Below are 20,985 nucleotides of genomic sequence, written 5' to 3'. Positions count from 1 at the left end.
GGTACTGCACAATGTGAGGATAGTATCATCAAATGTGAGAAAAAAATAAAGGAACTACCGAATGTGACAAAAATACAGTCACATATGATCTTCGTACTACGTAATGTGAAGATGATACCATAAAATGTGAAAAAAAAAATAAGGGAACCATCGAATGTGACTAAAGTACAGTCATAAGTGATGTTGGTACTGCGCAATGTGAGGATAGTACCATCAAATGTGAGAAAAAAAATAAAGAAACCACTGAATGTGACAAAAATACAGTCACATGTGATGTTAGTACTGCACAATGTGAGGATTGTACTATCAAATGTGAGAGAAAATAAAGGAACTACCGAATGTGACAAAAATACAGTCACATGTGATGTTAGTACTGCGTAATGTGAGGATGGTACCATCAAATGTGAGAAAAAAAATAAGGAAACTACCGAATGTGACAAAAATACAGTCACATGTGATGTTGGTACTGCACAATGTGAGAATGATACCATCAAATGTGAGAAAAAAAAAATGAACCACTAAATGTGACAAAAGTACAATCATATGTGATGTTGGTACTGCGCAATGTGAGGATGGTACCATTAAATGTGAGAAAAAAATAAAGGAACCACCGAATGTGACGAAAGTACAATCACATGTGATGTTGGTACTGCACAATGTGAGGATGATACCATCAAATGTGAGAAAAAATAAGAGAACTACCGAATGTGACAAAAATACAGTTATATGTGATATTAGTACTACACAATGTGATGATGATACCATCAAATGTGATGTTTTGGTAACCTGGTATAGCAGGTTGCCTACTAGTGGGTACCGTACCCAAAAAAAAAAAGGGAGGTACGCTAGAATTACCCCCTTTTCAGAAGAACTTTTGGGCCACAGAACTACCATATTCATTTCCTTTTAAAAATGTTTTAAGGAATTTTGGGATATTTTTAAGTTCACTTTCTTTTTTGGTGGAGAATGTTTCATTGTAGATGTCATTTCCAAAAATTCCTTCATAAAAGAAGTGGTGAAGTGCATTGATTTTATTTTTGACTGTAATATACATGAAAGATAATCCGATTAAAGGAAATTAAAAACCCTCTCTCTGCTCCTCTGAACTTATTCAATCTTCAATCTTTACTTTTACTTTGAATCCACAATTCCGCATACTGCTTGTATGGTTTTGTAAGAGGAGTTGGGCTTTTGGTAGATTTTTGCTTCCTTAATAACAAGATTGGTATGGTCACATGAAAATCAACTTGAATTTTGTGTGAGTGGGTGAATTTTCTGAATTTCTAAGGAGTTTTCGTGCCATGAGTGGTACGTGTGTGAGATTAAAAATTCAGAGGAAAATTTTTTTTGTGGCTTAGGGTAATGTGTAGGTTAACTATGCCCTAGTGCTTTAGGAAAACTACAGTAAGTGAAAATCTATTACTTCTAGGACTTGGAAAGTGGGAACTCATATTCATATAAATTGAAGTGTTTTAGTTTTGAAAAAAACTAAAATGCAAGATAATTACATTATTCAACAAGATAAATACAATTATTTTAAAATAATTAAAAATTAACATTATCTAGTACTTACTACTTATATATCCACCATAATTAAAAATTAAAACCAATAGAATTAATCATTCAATTAATGTAATAAATACTTGTAAGGATACTTATTAGGATAAATTTACGGATGTAATGTCTATGATAAGATCCTTTACTGAACAATTATATTTAAGTTTTTATAAAATTATGATAAATGCATTCTCTTTCACTTAGAGAAAAACCAAATCATATTTATTTGCATGGTGACTATTCATGATGTTAATTTTGAGGTTAAGGTTATTAATTAAAAATTTTCATTTATGTTCTTCTCAAAATAAAAAATTCATTTATGTTAAAATTACCATTTTGCCCTTAATACTAAAAAATGTTGAAAATTATGAATTTTAATGATTGTGAAAATGGGTTGTACATTACCATAACATTGTTTAGGGTTTACATATCTTATATATTTTATTATTCACATAATAATACATTAAAATGATAAATTAAACTTCATATTATTTATAGTGAGCTTGTTATATAATTATGAAAAACTGAATCACTCTCCCGTTTTCTAAATTGTGGAACTAGCCAAATTAATTGATTTAGTTTCAAGAGAATATTACAAAAGGCATGGATTGCACCAACAACAACAAAAGTAAAGCCTGAATCAACCTTCTTTTTTTTTTTTTGTGTGTGTGTGTGGAGAAAAACAACATAATTTTATTGAAAAAATAAAATTAATTAAGGGAAAAACAAGAAAATATAGAGAGTATATATTGGAAGACTATACTCCCAGAGAAAAATATGATAGTAAAAACCAAACCAATATTTGAGGGGAAATAAAATCATAAATTGGAAACAAATCCAATGCTCTCCAAAAAAACAAAATTACAACCAAGACCAATCAAGGGAAAATCAGATTTAGCAAAGAGATATTCACCCCACGTACTGTGAAGACATAAGGGCTCGGTAGCCATGTGAAGGAGACCACTTGGTGCCTGAGATATATGCTTAGCATCCATCAATTTGGTTATGAAGGAGCACATATTCAAACTAACCCAAGTCATATTTAGGCAAGAAAATTTCCTCTAGGGGTTTTAAAAGGCAGCTTGACTGTCATCAATGGAGAAGACACAATCAATCTAGGTCAGTGTGAGACTCATGGTGGGGAGTAAGGGTGACAAGCAAGGGTAAAGCCTTTTTTTTTTTTAAGGGTTTAATAAGTAAAATTTTATGTATTGTTTTATACTTTTTCATAAAAAATTCTAAAGGGAGGAAGGAATTTTTTAAAATCTTGGGGGGCCATAGCCCTCCTTTCCCCTCTCAGCTTCGTCAGGCAAGAGATTCTAGGGGGCTCATGTCAAGAGCAATGCTTGAGGAGGGGCCAAACAAGACTTGAGGGCACATTAGCAGAGTGGCACTAATGTGCATTGACTCTCTCTCTCTCTCTCTCTCTCGGGTTCCAAAAATTCGGTGAGCTGCGTGAATGTTTGTAGTATTGGCCCCAACAATAAAAAGGTGATTCTTGTTGTTTTTGGTAGATTAAAAAACTTAAAAAAGGAAGTCCTCCAAATTGTTGATTCAAATGTTTTGTCTTTGTTTTTGGACTGTCAAAGAGACAACTAACTATTTACACTTAGATTTGAGTCAAATTATAAAATTAAAAAAAGAAGAAGATTTTAGTCAAATTAATTCTTTGACAATTAAGTCAAATGAAGTTAAATAGAAGTTTATAATTTATAACTGTGCTCCTAGTTAGTACTTAATACATATCTTTCTAGGAAAATATGCGGCATGGTTTGGATTTGCTTACTTCTCCGTGTGCCAATTGCCAAAGTACTACTAGAAGTTAGGCTAGAATGGTATACCAGAGAAGAGCCGGGTCCAACTCCACTTTTACAAGGAGTCAATTAAATGACGTCGTTTTCATCAGCCGGTGCATAATGGACTGGTTTGTGACGAATTGGGATCTGGTGGGCTATTGCACCGTGCAATATCCTCTAAATCACTTGCAAAAAGTTTCACCTTTTTCAACTTTTACCTTTTCTAAGTTTTAATTTTTTTTAAAATTTTTTTTAAAATTTTTTTTAAACTTCTTTGATCCAATGGTTAATATTTAAAGTGATATTCCTAACTTTTGATCACAACCACCAAAAAGGAATTGCATGATGTAATAACCCTAACTATTGCACCTGATTTTAATTTGTAACGGGACTTTGTGTACGAGGTTTTGCTATAAACTCAAAGCTCCTAACAAAAGTTGAATTCTACGCATCTTTTAAATGTATATAAGGCATTTAGGCACATGTACAACTTTCCAAATATATTGCTATATTATTAATACTTTCATATTGATTTATTTTCTCAAACTATTATAAGCAATCAAAATTCAAGTTTAAATTCATATTAATCACTTTATATTATTGTAATTAACTATGAAATGATTATTTGTTTTTAATTTAATGCTATCGAAAATATACTTGTAGTTAGTTGAGATTGTGGAGAAACCTAATCATAATAATGAGTATGAATTGAATTCTATGAATGAAAAATAAATTAAAGTTTACATTTATATTATATTATGAATGACAATTATATTTAGCAAATAATTGTTTATTTTTTTTTTTAATAATATTGACTAATATTTTTTAGATTAATTTTTCTTTCAATCTTGTCATTTAATCTTGCCTCCTGATTCGCCAGTGGGTTATAGCCCTTCACAAAGCACCGTTGGAGAGTCACTTTAGTTGATTTTAATATTCAAAAAGAATGCTAGACATTTGAGACACTCAAAAGCGCTATTTATTTTATTTTATTTTTTTACAAAAAACAGTTTTTTAAGTCTTTAGCATATTGAATTGGAAATTTGAAATTGACCAGGAGTCAAGACATGTTCATAAAAAAAACATCTAACCTTTTACTCAATGGTTTTCTTAAGGATTTCCGTAGAATCTCTAAGGATTCACACAAAGTTTCAATTAAATATTTTCTCAACTTTCAAACATTATATATTACAACTTATTTTGTATACACCTATATATACAAGTACAACAGAGTGCATATTAACACAATAACACTAACGTATGCTGAGAACTATTGAGTGGACGTAGTGCATTCACCTCTTTTTATTTATTTATGGGAGTACATTTTCTTCTTGGTAATAAAAAGGACTTGATTCAAATGTTTTATCTTTATTTTTGGACTGTCAAAGATTAAAGAGACTAATAACTATTTACAATTCGATTTGAGTCAAATTTGTTGACATTTGAGTCAATGAAAGTCAAATAGTAGTTTATAGATTATAATTGCATGTGCTCCTAGTTTGTAAGAAACATGCTGGAATGGTTTTGAAATTTGGATGGGATTACTTCTCCGTGTCCCAAGTACTGGACAAGTTAGACTAGAATATATGGTACAGGTGTAGAAGCACCATTTTAAGTCTAATTTGAATTCTTGATACCACATTCAAAGCCGCCGGGTCCAATACTCCAATTTCATTTTTTGGGATGACCTAATTATATGACGTCGTTTTCATCAACCAGTGCATGGTTTGTGACTTTTTGTCCTACGAGGTTTCGTCTATGGGTTCACGCGGACTTTTGGGCCACATAACTGGGCTGTTTAAGGGTCGATTCTGGGCTGCATGGTTATATAACTTAAGTTCAGCCCATGCATAGTAAAGGGCCCAAATGGCCTCATAAGTTCTATTCCATGAGGATCTTGTGTCAACTATAATCCTCATTTCTACTGTCATAAATAAGTCGAGGTTTGTCGAGTAGTGCATGTTCAAACTTGACTCGTCGGGAAAAGTCAAAAGCTCAAGTTTGGTTTGAGTTCATGATAAGTCTAAAAATAATGTTTAAACTTGAGCTCGTGGGAAAGCTATAATATTGAGCTTGGCTTGTTTTGGCTTAATTAATTAGTCAAGCCAAGCTCAAGCTTATTATCAAGCTTAGGTCAAGCTTTTGAGCTTGAGATCTAAGAAAATTATATTATCTTGATAACGCTTAAATATCTAAATTTAAGAGAAAAAGAAAAAGAAAAAAAATAGTATACTCATTTATCATGCATCTAATCCTACTTACGATTAGCCATTATTCAAATTAAAAATTTACATAATTAAATTCATTCATGTATCCTTCATTGTCTACAGTTTCAACAATTATTCAAAATACAATTTTTACATTCACATTAGATTGTGAAGAACTAGAAAAATACTTGTTTATACTATTATGAATGGGAAAATACTAACATGTGTCATAACCTTATATTAGATGATTGATAAAGAGATGGTTGGCTCTTTTTGTTTACTTTATCGCTACAAAATGGACTTGGCAACTGATGTGCACATGTGTGTCATGTGGGTTGGAATATATACAAGAATTTATTCCCTTATTTGTTTGCATTGATTTCCTTTCGTGAATTATATGCAGTCATATCACGACTTTCTCTTATCATTTCATAAGGTTGCCATCCCTGTAAGTATATGTTAAGCTATATAATCGACGAAGGTAAAATGAGACACAAGTTTCTCATAAATGGCCTATATGTTGTTCACTAGTAGCTACCTTGGCTTGAGGTGCCAATATAATTGATTATGGAATTTCATATCTTGAAAATATCACACCTAAGATGATGGTATTTTCCATATTTATTCCCCCAAAATTGAATTGCTATCACCTTGCACTATGAAATAATTTATCCAATTAATTATCTCTTCATTCTACTCATTTATTTTAAAGAGTAGCAGTGTCTTTTGGGGATCACTTTATAATTTTATACATAATTTCCTATTATGAACATATTACCTCATCTCTATCCATACATATTCATAGGCATTGGTCTATAAGTTTTTAAATTTTTTTCTAATAAATTAGACATGAAATTTTATGAAGATTTCCCTTTGGGACTAAGATTAAGTCCAAAGGAAGAAAAATACAGGTACAAACCATGACAGACCCTTCTTTTGGTCATCATCTAACAGCGAATGTACCTTCCATGCTTGAACGGAGGCAAACCCTCTGAATATATCTACATCTTCAAATAGCTGGAACAAAATATAGCAACGATGCTACCCAGTTCTTGGGCCTTAAGGTTAAATTTAAAATTTTCTTTTCCTTTTAGTTTTCCAAGTATTTGCAACAAGTGTATAAAGTCAAGTTTTAGGCATAATGACAAATATCATTATTGCCAAATAAAAACCTAGCTATAAATTTAAAATAAGATCATAATTGTTTACCATGATAAATATAATGACTATTTATCATAATGGCAAATATCATTAAACACACCGAATTCTAACACTCTTTAAAAAGTTTAAACACTTTGCCAAGTGTTATTTAGTTGCACGAGAACAGGGTAATAGTTATGAAAACGATTGTTGGAAAGGCAAGTTGCTAAATCACAAGATTAGTACAAACATGCACAATTGAGACAAAAGGCTAGATAATTTCTTGCTAAAGTTAAAAGGCTTGATTAGTAATATTTGCTCTAGATAGTGCGACCTATTTTAGATTTTTGATCTCTAACTGATTAAATGATCTTAAGTTCGTTCATCTCTTTTGCTATTCTACTATCATCAAAACAAAGAAAAACGTGGAAATGGTTGAATTGCCTATAGAGCATGTGCTTCATGCATAAAATAAGACAATTCAATTTGATCGCATGGCATTAAGTGTGGCTTTAATCCGCACTATGTCTTACATGAAATGATATTGTTTGGACGTTAGCTATATCAATTCACCCAAAATTTTTTATAATATGTAAACCTATAAGAGGTTTGCTAGATTACTAGCTTCAGATATGCAAAAAACAGATATTCCAAATTTTCTAAGGGGGTGTCATAATTTGCCGAAGAAAAACCCTTAAGAAGAAAATTGAGATATAGCTAAAGTTGTGAAAATTCCATCTACATCACACCGAGTTTAACTCCTGTAAATTATGGAGTTGTACAAACCCAACGAGGAAGAGTTGTATAAGTAAGAATTAAATGACAAAGAGTTCATCAAGAAGACTACAATAGTGAAATGATCGAGGTATGTACAAAATAGTATCGAGATTTAAGGTCTTCTATTGAGGTAACTTATTTCTTTCTTTCTTTTTTAATTATCCATGAGATTATTTTATTGAAACTAAATAAATATCAAGCTTGCATGATTATTAAAAATGTGTATGTGGAACATATTGAAAATATTGCTATAAAATTGTTACAATCATCAATCGACTATATTATTAGTAGCATATGTTTTACCGTCATGAATCTAAGAAGTTCTATTGAGTCTCCTAAACTTAAAATGCTAGATGATCATGTTCACAATATGGTCATAAGTTTAAGTCTCAATAAATTTCTGCTATCTCCGTCAACTCACCAAAATCTTTTTAAATTGCTTTAAAAATTATATACAGTGCAAGCACCTAACAAAGACCAGTTTAAAGAAGCATATAGGCAAATAGCTTCAATTTTTATGCTTCTCTATGATTCATATAGAATGCACTTTGTCTTGTATAGCATGAAATTGCATATTTGTACATTGTCATGCAGCAGCCAAGGTTTTCAGATCCGGACTGTTCATTGAACCGTAAAAGGGAGAGGTTCAAGGTTTTTAAGGTCGAACCGGAGTCGAACCGTGATGATGTCATAATTAATTTAGTAATTATTTAAATATAAATAAATATATTAAATTAGTATAAATAGAAAAATTAAATTAAATGACCCAATTAAATATAGAAATCTATCTTTCAAATATATTTTTTTATATCATAACTTTCATAGGACAAATAAGAAATATCATATCCTAAGCATACATTGTTTCTCAAAAAAAAAAAAAAAAAAATCTAAGCATACATAAATATAATATTTCTTTATTTATTTATATGTTGATTAGATAAACTCATGGTAGTAATATTGTAATAATATAGGAATTAGAAGGGCACTTAGTAATTTTAAATTAAAATAATTATTATATACTTAATTGTATCCTTTGACTCACTATTTTTCCTCTACCATTCAAACTTTTCTACATTATAATTGTGACAAAAAAATTGTGAAATATTTTATAACACTATATTTTTTCATTTAAAAAAAATTGTAAATATTAACAAAGTACTTATAATATTTTATTTGTTACTTATCAATCCATCAATAGTCACATCACAGGCTTAAAGTTGCAAATCTAATGGTTGAAACATTTTGCCAATTTCAAAAATCAAAAGTTTTCTTGTTTCCTATGCCAAGTCATGTGTAGGAGGGGCTCTGGATTCTTCCAAGTCACATGTAGGAGGGGCTCTGGATTCTTCCAAGTCAAGTCAAGTGAACCAATGCCATTGGAAACATAAAAAAGAAAAAAAGAATTCAAAACAAACCCAAACAGAGAGAAGCTGAGAAACCATAGCAGTCTCCATGGAAAGAAGAAAGAGAAGAAGGAGAAAAAGAAGAAATGGAAGTAGAAGACGAAGATGAAGGTTGTGACTGGTGATCTGTGTTGGGTTGCTAACTTGCTGTTTCAACTTCGCATAGCCCCTACTTTGCCATCTTCTTCTCTCAGTTTGTTTGTTTGTTTGTTTTTTTTTTTTTTTTTCCCTCACAAATCTTTTGGTTCCAGATCTAAAAAAATGTCCAATGCATGCCGGCCAAGTGGTCTGATCACGGTTCTAGAATTTAAAGCTTGTTTTTCTGTGTTTTATTTATTTATTTATTTTTATTTTTAAAAGTTCAAATTCAAAGGGAAGTAGGGAACTGTGAGAAGCAGTCTGATCATGGTTCTTAGAACCGTGAGGTCCAACTGCGGTTCACACGAGTCCCTGCTTTTTTCCCATAGAGAGGTTCTTGAGGCTAAAAGAACCGCAAAAATGAATGGTTCGAGGTTTTTCCAATCGGACTGTACGGTCCAGTCTGGGTTTCAAAACCTTGGCAGCAGCACTATTGAAGTGACTTAATTGTACAATTAAAGAAGAAGGAAGAGGAAATCGTTATTACAAACAGCAATGACCATAGTCGTCAAAGCACGCCAAAAAAAAGGGGGGTTCCAATCATGATAATCCATTCCTCTAGTCGCCAACAAATGAGAATTGTACTTTCTATGTTTGAACAGGGGCAAAAATGTGGCTTAGTTTTTACTCCTTCAAAAAATTGAAGCAAAAGAGATCTAGGCCTTACCATGAAGTATCATGTTGAGCTTAAAAAATCTTGAAAAGAGAAGAGCTCGTCATCTTAAAAAGAGAAGAGCTTGTCAAGAAGATCCCAACAATAAAAAAATTGAGGTATGTGACAAAATAAAGTCGTCATTTAAGGTATCACATTTATCTTTGTCTCTTTTATATTCGTCTGTAAAAATCTACACCTTGTAAGGTTTCATGCAAAAATGTATGTACTACTAGACAGATCACAAAAGAGGTAAAACTCTAGGATTACAAGAAAATAAGAAAAACGCCCACCTAGGCCATTGGTAACTTATTATTTATGTATGAATTGTTCTAAAATTTTTGTTTAACCAAGTCTTGGCAAGTGCATGTGTTACTTAATGCAGATATCAACATGGCCTCAAGAAGGTCCAAAACGACATAGCGTCAAGGAATCTTTCCAGCAACAAGTGATAAAATTTTCTAATCTAAAGGATGTAAATCACATAACGAGGCCAGTGATAAAATTACCTAATTTAAGGGATGTAAATCACATGATAGGGCCAGTGATAAGATTCCCTAATCTAAGGGATGTAAATTACATGACGAGACTAGTGATAAAATTCCTTAAATGGATGTAAATCACCTAAAAATGTCTAAGTGATAAAATTTCTTAAATGGATGTAAATCACCGACGAAGCTGAGTGATAAAATTCCTTAAATGAATGTAAATCACTTAAAAATGGTTAAGTGATAAAATTTCTTAAATGGATGTAAATCACCGACGAAGCCAAATTGATAAAATTCCTTTAATGGATGTAAATCACCCAAAAATTGCTAAGTAATAAAATTCCTTAAATGAATGTAAATCACCGATGAAGCCGAGTGATAAAATTCCTTAAATGGATGTACATCACTTAAAAATGGATAGGTGATAAAATTCCTCAAATAGATGTAAATCACCTAATAGACAAGCTAAGTGGTATGACCCCTAAAATGATGTGGATCACTTCGACGAGGCTAAGAGAGGTAGACCATATGGCAAAGGTCAAACAAAAAACAAAAAGTTCGCATAGCAATTAATGGAAGATGATCATCATAGCCTGAGCAACTTCGTCCGCCTCCATTTCTTTATGGACTCAAAGTCTAGGTTCTCCAAATCAACCCTCGGACCATGCTTCATCGAGTACCTCCTCAGCAGTTCAAAGCCTTTGTAATACTAGTTGAACAAAACAGTATTGTATTCTTCAGTGAGCTAGAAGGCTTGGACGGCCTTGGCAGCCACGGTCTTGATCTTCTGATTGGCTGACTGGAGCCGCTCGTCCTTCTACACCGTCAACAACTTCTTGGTCAGAGCTTTAACTTTCTCTTTCCATAAAATGCAATCACTTGGCAAACAACAACAGAAAACATCAAGTCTTCCCTAAAGCCTCATCATCAAAACAACAAATGGCGCAACCAAGGTAATATAAACACTTTAGTATTAAAATTTAATTAAATTGATAGAATAAAATTGTGCAGTCAACGGATGATAAAAATTCTTCGCACAAGAATATAAATCTTGGAAGGATAATATCATCCAAATATGAAAATTCTTCAAGCTACAAAAGAAGATGAAGGGATCCAAAGAGGACACTAAAACCTCACACATGTCGTCCCAAGAATTCAGCTCACTTTCAAGCTATGATCACTCGAATGTCCAAAAAGACCTTTAAAAGGCAGATACGAAGTGTTTTTCATAGAAATACTAACATTCCTGAAGAAGAAAGTAGTTGAAGATAAAAAAGCCCGAATTTGAACAAGTCAAGAACATTCCCTAAGCTTGACAAGCATAAAGTAAAATCAGACTTGGGAATGGGGGGCAACTGATGGGTTCAGAAAAATCATTAAGGTCGTTCATTAATATGGACGACCTTGCATCATTAGTAGGCCATCAAAGATAACTGCTCAACACATTCAATTACGACCATCAAGGGTCTTAAACTCTTATCAAGACAAAGAACGTTACAATCAAGATAATAATTATCTTAATTTATGTACAACAGCTACCTAAGTCACCTATAAAAGAGACAATCTGTCTCACTAGCTAAGGTACGTCAAAAACTACTACAAAACACTATCTAAATACGAAAGATATGAGTTGATACTAACTTAAGTATCGGAGGTTCTCCCATCGAGCACAATCTAGTGGTCTCTTTGGTCTATCTCTCCTTTATCTTGCAGATCCTATAAGATCGTCTAATACTTCGAATTGGACATGTGACCCAACTAACGATTTTGGCATCATCAACTTTCACTTTGAATCCACAATTCCACATACTCCTTGTATGGATTGCACTACCAACAACAAAACTAAAGACTAAATCAACATTTTTTTTGGGAGAGAAACAACATAATTTTTTATGGTAAAAATAAAATTAATTACAAGAAAAACAGGAAAATACAATGAATATATATCAGGAAAGACCATACTCTCAGAGAAAAATATGATAATAAAAGCCGAACCAATATATGAGGGGAAATAATATTATAAAATGGAAACAAATCCTATGCTCTCAAAAAAATCGCATTACAACCTCAAAGACACCAAACCCACTCAAGGGAAAACCGTATCTAGCAAAGAAAAATCCACCCCACTGTGAAGACACAAGGGATCGGTAGCCATGAGAAGGAGACCACTCATGTTGTATTTGGTAGATTAAAAGGAAGTCCTCCACATCATTGATTCAAATGTGTTGTCTTTGTTTTTGGATTGTCAAAATTTTATGAGACCACTAACTATTTACCTTTAGATTTGAGTCAAATTCTTTGACATTTTTAGTCAAAGAAAGTTGAATAGAAGTTTATAAATTTTAGTTGTGCTCCTAGTCAGTAGTTAACACTTAACACATATCTTTCAAGAAACATGCTGGAATGGTTTGGATTTACTTCTCCGTGTGCCAAAGAAGTTAGACTAGAACGGTATTCCAGAGAAGAGCCGGGTCCAATTCCACTTCTAGGAGGAGTTATATTAAATGACGTCGTTTTCATCAGCCAGTGCATAATGGACTGGTTTTTGACTTTGTGTACGAGGTTTCGCCCCACGTCTTCACGCGGAGAAAGTGTTCTTTTCAGAACAATTTTTGGGCCAAAGACTCAGTTTGGGCTGCTTGCTGATATAACTAAGTTGAGCCCATGATTAATAAAAGACTTTAAATTTTGGGTCTCATAAGTCCTATCCCTTTGACCCATCTTGTGTCAACTACTATCATTTCCTTTTTAAAAAGTTTTTGGGAATTTTGGGATGTCATTTCCAAATATTCCTTCATAAGAGAAGCGGTGAATTAAGTGCATTGATTTTCATTTTGACACCCGACGCCGCCACTACCATCAATGTACCTCTGCCACTGCCACTGTTTTTCTCCCTTCAAGTCATAGTTAATATTAATTTACTAATTTAATAGATATAGGTTAAAAAAAACTTCTTTCATCTTTTATCATTACTATCATCCTCAATACGATTATTATTATTGTTAGTGTAATCATTACAATTACTATTATTTTTACTATCATTATTGGTATTACTATCATTACCATTATTGTTATTACTATTGTACTTATCACTAACACCATTTTCATATGGACAATCATAATTAATATAATAATTGTTTACCACGATTAGAATATTATATTGTCAAATTGATTAACATGAGAGGTTCATTCCTTCAATCCCTCTTTTTTGGATCTCCACACATTTCTCAAATTTTTTTTTTGCATAGCACTCCCCAATTTCTTAATTTGACACAACTTACGTAATATTTAATGTAGTGAAACATTCATGCCATTGATATATGCATTGCAAATAATTCCATAGTGTACCGTGTAAGTGAATTCTTTCTTATATTTGTTAGTGCAAGTGAATTAGGATTACAACTCGGCAAGCGAAACTAAGTTGATGCATCTAATTCATCAATCCTATGCATACCTGAAAATGATAATACGATTTTTAACAGGAGAGCACTGTTTTAGACTACTTTTTGTGACATTTATACCTCAAATTTGGTAAGCCAGAGAAAAATTTATCTTCAATGGCGTCTATATATGATTTCCAAAACATTGAACCTACTCAAAGAATTTTTTAAACGTTTTATGAACGGAATCAAAAAAATTACAATCATCCTAAGCGTATACAATTGCAGTTATATAATCAAGATGTCACAGACAACGAACTCAAATGAATGATCGGCAATGATTAGACCCGTAAAAGAAGAGGAACTAACAGGGGATTAGAATCATCATATCTAACAAACCAAGATAATTAGGGAGACACATTTGGTGGACCACTAATTCCCAAGTAACCCATATAGCCCAGGCCCAGGGGGGCCACGAGAGAGAGAATTATTATTTTTATTTTTAGAAAGGTACATAGAGAGGTTTCGCCAAAAGAGATACATTATTGCGTCAACCTCATCGTATTCTTGTTCCCTCTTCTTCACAAGTGATTTTAGAACCAAACCATCCAAGTTAACTGTACCTAGCTACCCTTTTTTTTTAATTACTCCTCTAAGTTGTTTTTATCTCTAAAGAAATATTTTCTTATTGTTAATCAGTGGCTGAGTTCCACACTTACCCAAATTGGAATATCTCATACTATAAACTAATCCTGATTTTTTTATTATATATTAAATATATCAATCATCCGAATTGAAACATAAAAGATGATAGTTAAAGAAGAATATTTATTTATTTTTTAAACTCCAAAACCGTTGCTAGGCAAGCACATCCTGTTGATATTTCATTGGCATATAATAGTACTTTTTTTTTTTTTTTTTAGAAAAGGCATATAATAGTACTAGTCATATAACCAATGGGAAAAGGTTGAGGATGACCTCAATGGGATGTTTGTGAATAGGGTCTGTACTGAGAATGTTGCTGTTTCCTAGTTTTTAATGAATCATATTTTCATCAAAAAAAGGAAAAGAAATGAATATTAAAATTTCAACGTGCATCTTGTGGGGGAAAACCCAAGATTGTGAATTGGATGGCTGAAGATATGCTCTTTTAGTCAAGTCGGCTAAATAATTTCAATTAATATCATCAATTTTTATCTTCTTTTTGTTTTTGTTTTTGCAAAAAAAAAAAAAAAAAAAAAAAAAGAAAAAGAAATTAAAGTCGTCAGCTTCATTTCATGGGTGATGATTCAATCAAACGTATTAGACAATTGAGACTTGTGAGAGAAAGAGAGAGACGCATCACCAACCAGTGAAAGTGAAGATGGAAGGAAAGCATAGTAGGCTATGTCGGCCATGCTTGTCGTACCATAGTCAAACCTGAAACCTCTCTTCTTCTTCCCCTTTTTTTTTTTTTTTTTTTTTTTTTTTTTTTTTGAGTTGATTCAAAGTTAGAGAACGATTTCGGCTTTCTTTGTTTCTCCTTGGGACAAAAAGTAGGCCCACAAATATACTCATACTTTTTTTGATTTTACTCATAAAAAGGTACCCAACAAGACTAACAACACCTTTTCAAAGACCCACTAGCCAAACGGGAATCTTCACTAAAAGCTTTTTAAAGCTATAATCGACATGTTCTTGGCACTTGGAAGATGTGTACGTACGTGTCACTGGCTAGTTAGAGAGATGCCCATTTTCATTTTAAATTATAAGTGCAATTATTATTATTTTAATGATTTTGCTTTGATAGAAAACAATAGATATCTTCTTGAATTTCCAGGATAATGCTTAATTATTAAAATTTTAAAATCATAGTCATTCACTGATGGATAAATGGTTTATATTTAATATATATAATTTAATTAACCAATCAATCAATATATACATATATACACACATATACATAAAATATGTCTATAATATGATTTAAGATAGGTTCTTTTATTATATGTAACAAAAACATTTACATTAAGCAATTTTTTCTGTTAATCAAAACTTTTAAACTATGAACTATCATTTAAATCATTTTAAAATATTTTAGATTAATATATTTTATTAAATAAAGTATATATTACACAGTTAGATTATACTAATAGTTATAAAAATTATGAAACATGTTAAATAAAATTTAATTAATTTAAATAATAAACTTTATCCATAGATGCCATTTCTTCTATAAAAAAAAAAAATTGTGTCCATATCTTTAATTTTCAAAATGTAAAAAAAGAAAAAAAAAGAGGTATTCATTTAAGAGAATAGATAGGATTTCTATTAAAGATATCTACTTTTACATTCTTTTTATGGACTTTATGTTGAAGATGCTCTTGTTTAATAAATGACGTATGAAAATAAAGTAATAAGAGCAAAAAATGAATCATTAATTATTTATTTAAAATCATCTATTTTTAAAAATATATACATTGAAGAAGTTTTAGATTCAATTTTTTTTTTAAATTTTTTTGTGAAAGATTCAAAAATCTTTTAGTATAATATGGTATACGAGTAATAAAAGGCAAAAAGATGTTGTAGTATTTATATACATGAATCTATTACATTTTTAAAAAAATTTTGGGGGCATTAGTCAAAATTTCTATATTACTTTTTTTTTAATATTACTTTTTAAGCATCTTTTTTAATATTACTTAGGAAGGAAGGGAGGATTTTGAAAATTCAAGGGTGCCATGGCCCCCCCTTTCATTTGAATTAGAGTCACTGATGGTTGGTGATGGAGTTGTTTTCAGATTGACAAGATCACCATTCTTGGTGCATGATTATTTCCTTTTCTACTATAGATAGTAACGTTCTTGGAAAAGTCATTCTCAAAACATGTTACTAGTTATTCATGAATATACTAAATAAGTGAATGACTACTACTAAATTCTCTAGGTCATAAAAAAGGTGTGTAAAATCTCTGGCTAGAGTAGACGAGCCTTAAAAAAGATGAAGAAGAAGACTAGTTTTTTGAGATAATAGTAAATTAAGATCTAGAGATTTACAAGCAGTAAGAGAACATAAATGTCATGGTGTAGTCAATTCGCTTCCTATGGGCCAAAAAAAAAAAAAAAAAAATTAAAAGAAAATGCTTAACAAATGGTTCTAACACAGACCACAGATTGTATTCTTTCTCCTATTTTGTAGTCCTCTACTGGTCTACTTTGACCTAGATTTTAAAATGAAAACTAACTTAATTTTAAGGGTCTCTACGAGGAAAAAATCTACCCTGTTTTCATTATATATTTTTTCTTGTGGGATCCACCCTCATAAAAATGAGAAGAAATATGCAACGGAAACACATAATAACTTCTCTTCTACGAGGAGGCTCTCATGGCCGCATATAGCCATTAATTATGCATGTATTTCCCTAGGTGTTGCTTCTGTCCTCTGCTTTGAATGGAAAGGAGCATACCTTAGTTTTCTCTTGTTGGGTTTTGCAATTTGACCATTTTGGGTTAGATGATGCATTTATTTTCGCTTTGTAGTGCTGGGCACATACTATCTGGTCCTACAAGATATGGCCGGAGATGTTTGTCTCCTTAAAAGAGGAGAAAAAGTCATGTAGGCCAAGTTGGATGTGTTTATATAGGCTCAAAATTTTTACTTGAAGAACTTTCAGAACTCATTGCTTTTGCTAACTTATGTCTGTGTGAGATAAACTCGCTTTTAGATCATAAAAATCAAGATTTGGGGTTTAATGATGATGGTTTAAGGCTTTAATTATGTAAAATTGATAAAATTTCTTGCAGTTGTTATTCATCGACTTACCCCAAGCAATGGTTAAAATGGAGTAGTTAAAAGATTATATTCGTTATTTTCTAATATTTATACTTTTGTAACAATTGTAAATTTTATAATGGTACGAATGGTTCTAAATTTGAATCTTGTCTCCCACAACTTTAAGTTTGTGAGAAAATTTGTAATTTATCAATAATATACTCTTGGTTGTTCACAGACACCTGCACCTATACAAGGAAAAGTACATCACCCACCCATTCCGCTTGACCCAAAATTTAAAATATAATCCTACATGCATGATCATATTGTTATAATTCATGAACATGTTAATCAACTCATATCATCAAAAATATGCATTTCATAGAGTTGATTATATTAAGAATTAAGTTAAATTTAAGAATATATATGTAATTATGCATGCACAACCTCTTTCAAGTGATCTAATGGATTTCTTTCAAGAATATGGATAAATTTGTTATACTCATCTTCTTGGATCAATACACATCTTTCACGTGATCCTTTAAGGGAATTGTGCTTGTTTGTGGTGCGTAAGAAATTGTAGAGTTTGTAGTGTTTGAATAGAACTGCAGGAATGGTGTTTGAATGATGATTGCTAAGAGAGTTTTGGGGGAGCTAATCGAAGAGCTATATTGCATAGAGTAATCTAATATCTCTATCAAAAAGCTCTCTCAGATTTGAACAACAAATAGATTTTGGTGCAGATATATATCTCTATCTTATATTTGGCTTTTGAATTTGGTTGTGGGGGATATTTTGGACTCTGTTGACTGGATAACACCTATCTCCTTAACAAAATGAAAGAAATCTAAAAACATGAATATGGATAAGTAATGCGATAAAGAGTTGAGAGTAAGGTCTTCTCTTTAGGATGTAACTTTGTACGATATATCACAGATACTGCAACTGTAGGAAAAAGCTGTTCTAAGTGCACTCAGTAAAGCCTAATTATGCCATGTACTTAGTATAAACATGAAAATAAAATGTAGAAATGAGAAATAGAGATGCTCATGGTCACATTATTACACCCCGACAATTGAACAGTGGAGCAGTTTTAATCATAACGACATTTGCTATTCTCATGATTCAAATCCAAATTCTTAACTTTCAAGCTTTCATCAAAAAGATATTGACATTTAACGGGACCCACTAATTAAGTTTTGACTCATGATAATATTAATAATCTCAAATTTCTTAAAGTGAAAAATTTTCTGCGCGACCTTGTGACAGATATCATTAATGCAAATTTACTTTTGCTCATTAGTTTTTCACACAGAATTTGTGTGTGACATGGATACAAAATCCAAAAGTCTTTTCAAGCTAAGAATTTGGGTTCAAGTCGAAATAGGTGTCCCCCTCCCAAAAAAACCTTTTACCAAGTTTCGTGACTATTCCAATTGAGGCAGGGCTTGAAATTTGAAGCCCCTTATAGTCTAAGGTTTCTAGAGTTTAGGTTTTTTCAAAAGAGAAGCTACTAGTCTCATATCTAATTAAGATTGTCACCCTCATCTTTTTATTTTGAAAAAAAAAACAAAGACACATGGTAGGCACTGATATACAGAGACACAAACACTGACATACAATAAGAGAACAGTTGAGAACATAATCTCACAAAGGCGCCAAAATATAAATATTTGTATATATGAACTTGTCCTAGCAAGCAAAAACACTATAGTACATGCACACATTAAGCAAAAAAGCAGCAAGCAAACTCAAAAGTCACTACTACCTTCATCAAAAAACCTCTTAACCTGTTGGAAAATCACCTCACTGATTACATGTAAACGCGTGATCATATTTTCCAACTTCCATCAATCTATTCTTATTACATAGCTACTATTATTTTGACCACAAATCACGTAATGCATACAAAAGCATATACACGTAACATTAACAACATGCTACCAATGTTATATGATCTATTTGTATCTTTATCTTCTATTTCTTGTTTTTCTTGGATATCTAATTAATGATTGTCAAAAATAGCCCCACAAACTTTCTCCTCCATCTGCATTTCCCGGCGAGTCATCTGATGAGTTTATTCTCGGCGGTGAAACCAGCATTCCTTCTGCCATGTCGACCAGAAGACTTGGCATATCAAATATTGCCTCCTCATCTAGAAACTCTGTTCCTGATGATGTCCAACCAGCATTCATAGTGTTACTATCGTTCTGCAACTGCCGGAGTTGTAACTGACTTTCGCTTAGTTCCGCCTTCTTTAAGGCCGCGGCGGCTGTGGCTGCGTTACGAATATCAAGGGGCGATGTAGAGGCTGGAACTGGGTATGTTGCAACTGATCCAGGGAAGTTAAGAACTGCATCACTGCCTTTTAGGGCCAGAGCCGCCACGTCATAGGCGGCAGCCGCCATCTCCGGGATAGGGAACGTGCCGAGCCATATACGTGTGGTCTTACGTGGCTCCCGGATTTCCGAGACCCACTTGCCACTCCGGCACCGGATTCCGCGGTACATTGGGTGTTTTCCAGTAGTTGATGAGGAGGCCATGGTGGTGGTGGTGGTGGTGGTGGGTTTTGGAGAGTTAAGTGGCTGGTTGGAGGATGGGGAGTCACACGTGGGAGATGGGCTATCGCACGTGTGAAAAGGGAAGGAGTGTTGGACTTGGACTAATTGGGGTGGAAGGGAAGAAGGGTCAAGAGATGGCAGTGCTGCTGGATGATGGGTTTGGCCTAATTGGTGAATATTAGTTGGAATGTTAGGGTGGTCAGCCATATTATATTTTTATAGGTATATATAGGGGTGTGAAGAATTGGACAATGTCATTGAGGGTGAAGATATTAATCGTGTCTGTGACAGAGAGTGTGTGTGTGTGTGTGTGTGTGTGTGTGTGTGTGAGGTTATAGTTGGGATTTCAGGGAAGGATAAATTATGATGATTGTGTATGAGCGAGTATGATATAACAAGGGTGAAACCGTGGGGATCTCGCGGAGAGAGTCACTCAAAAATAGTGGCGTCAAGTGGGTTCCATTACTATTAGTAGTAGGCTAGTAGCTAGGGTTTTGAGACGAAAAAGTTGAAAAATAATAGAAGATAGGTTTTATTTTTGTGTATCGAGTGCGTAGGATAGTATTTATGTTGATGCATGATAGTGAGTGAGGCACACGCATTCGGCACAGCCTCGCAATTAGCTGTTTTCTACTCTCTCTTAGTGCCATCAGCCTCAACCCCACTCTTTTCCTTTTTATTGTTAATGCTTAATTTATTTTTCATTGCTACTAGTTTTCTTTTTGTGAGGTGGACTGGCCAGGCTAAGTGCTATTGGGAAATTAATATGGACTGATTAAATGGATTTGGAGAAAATTGCAAATTCTGGGAGCTGATAAACCGTGTGATGTTGTGGGAAACCCCAAATTGAACACTATGTTACTAGAAAAAGACACATTTTAAGGAATTTGTTGTTAATTTGGGTGAGATCCAAAATACTTATATGGCTAAGTTCCCGTATAGCCATGTATAACTCCAATTAAAATCTTGATTAATTTGTTTTATTTATCCCTTTTTCATTAGCCATTTGATTAGACAACAAAAATTTTAAGAACCAAGAATTATGTACTCAAAAAGGGAAAACAAAATGTGGTTTATGGCAGATGAATCCCCTATTTGATTGCCAAGGGCAGAAGAAGAAATACGAAATTTTGAAG

General features: G+C 32.7%; 1 protein-coding gene across 1 annotated transcript; it reads right to left on the bottom strand.

Moving 5' to 3' along the window:
- Positions 1 to 19,028: 19,028 nt before the first annotated feature.
- Positions 19,029 to 20,183, bottom strand: LOC126710232 (ethylene-responsive transcription factor ERF027). Its single transcript, XM_050410610.1, has one exon. The coding sequence runs from the start codon at positions 20,054 to 20,056 to the stop codon at positions 19,304 to 19,306; it is 753 nt and encodes a 250-aa protein (XP_050266567.1). The 5' UTR covers positions 20,057 to 20,183; the 3' UTR covers positions 19,029 to 19,303.
- Positions 20,184 to 20,985: the final 802 nt, after the last annotated feature.

This window comes from Quercus robur, chromosome 12 (genome assembly GCF_932294415.1).
Source record: "Quercus robur chromosome 12, dhQueRobu3.1, whole genome shotgun sequence".
NCBI lineage: Eukaryota > Viridiplantae > Streptophyta > Magnoliopsida > Fagales > Fagaceae > Quercus > Quercus robur.
Note: the sequence above shows the minus strand (reverse complement) of the source record. Positions and strands in the feature narration are given on the sequence as shown.

Bases quoted from the DNA above. Each gene is read 5' to 3' on its own strand.
- LOC126710232 (XM_050410610.1), bottom strand. From the start codon at position 20,056: ATGGCTGACCACCCTAACATTCCAACTAATATTCACCAATTAGGCCAA.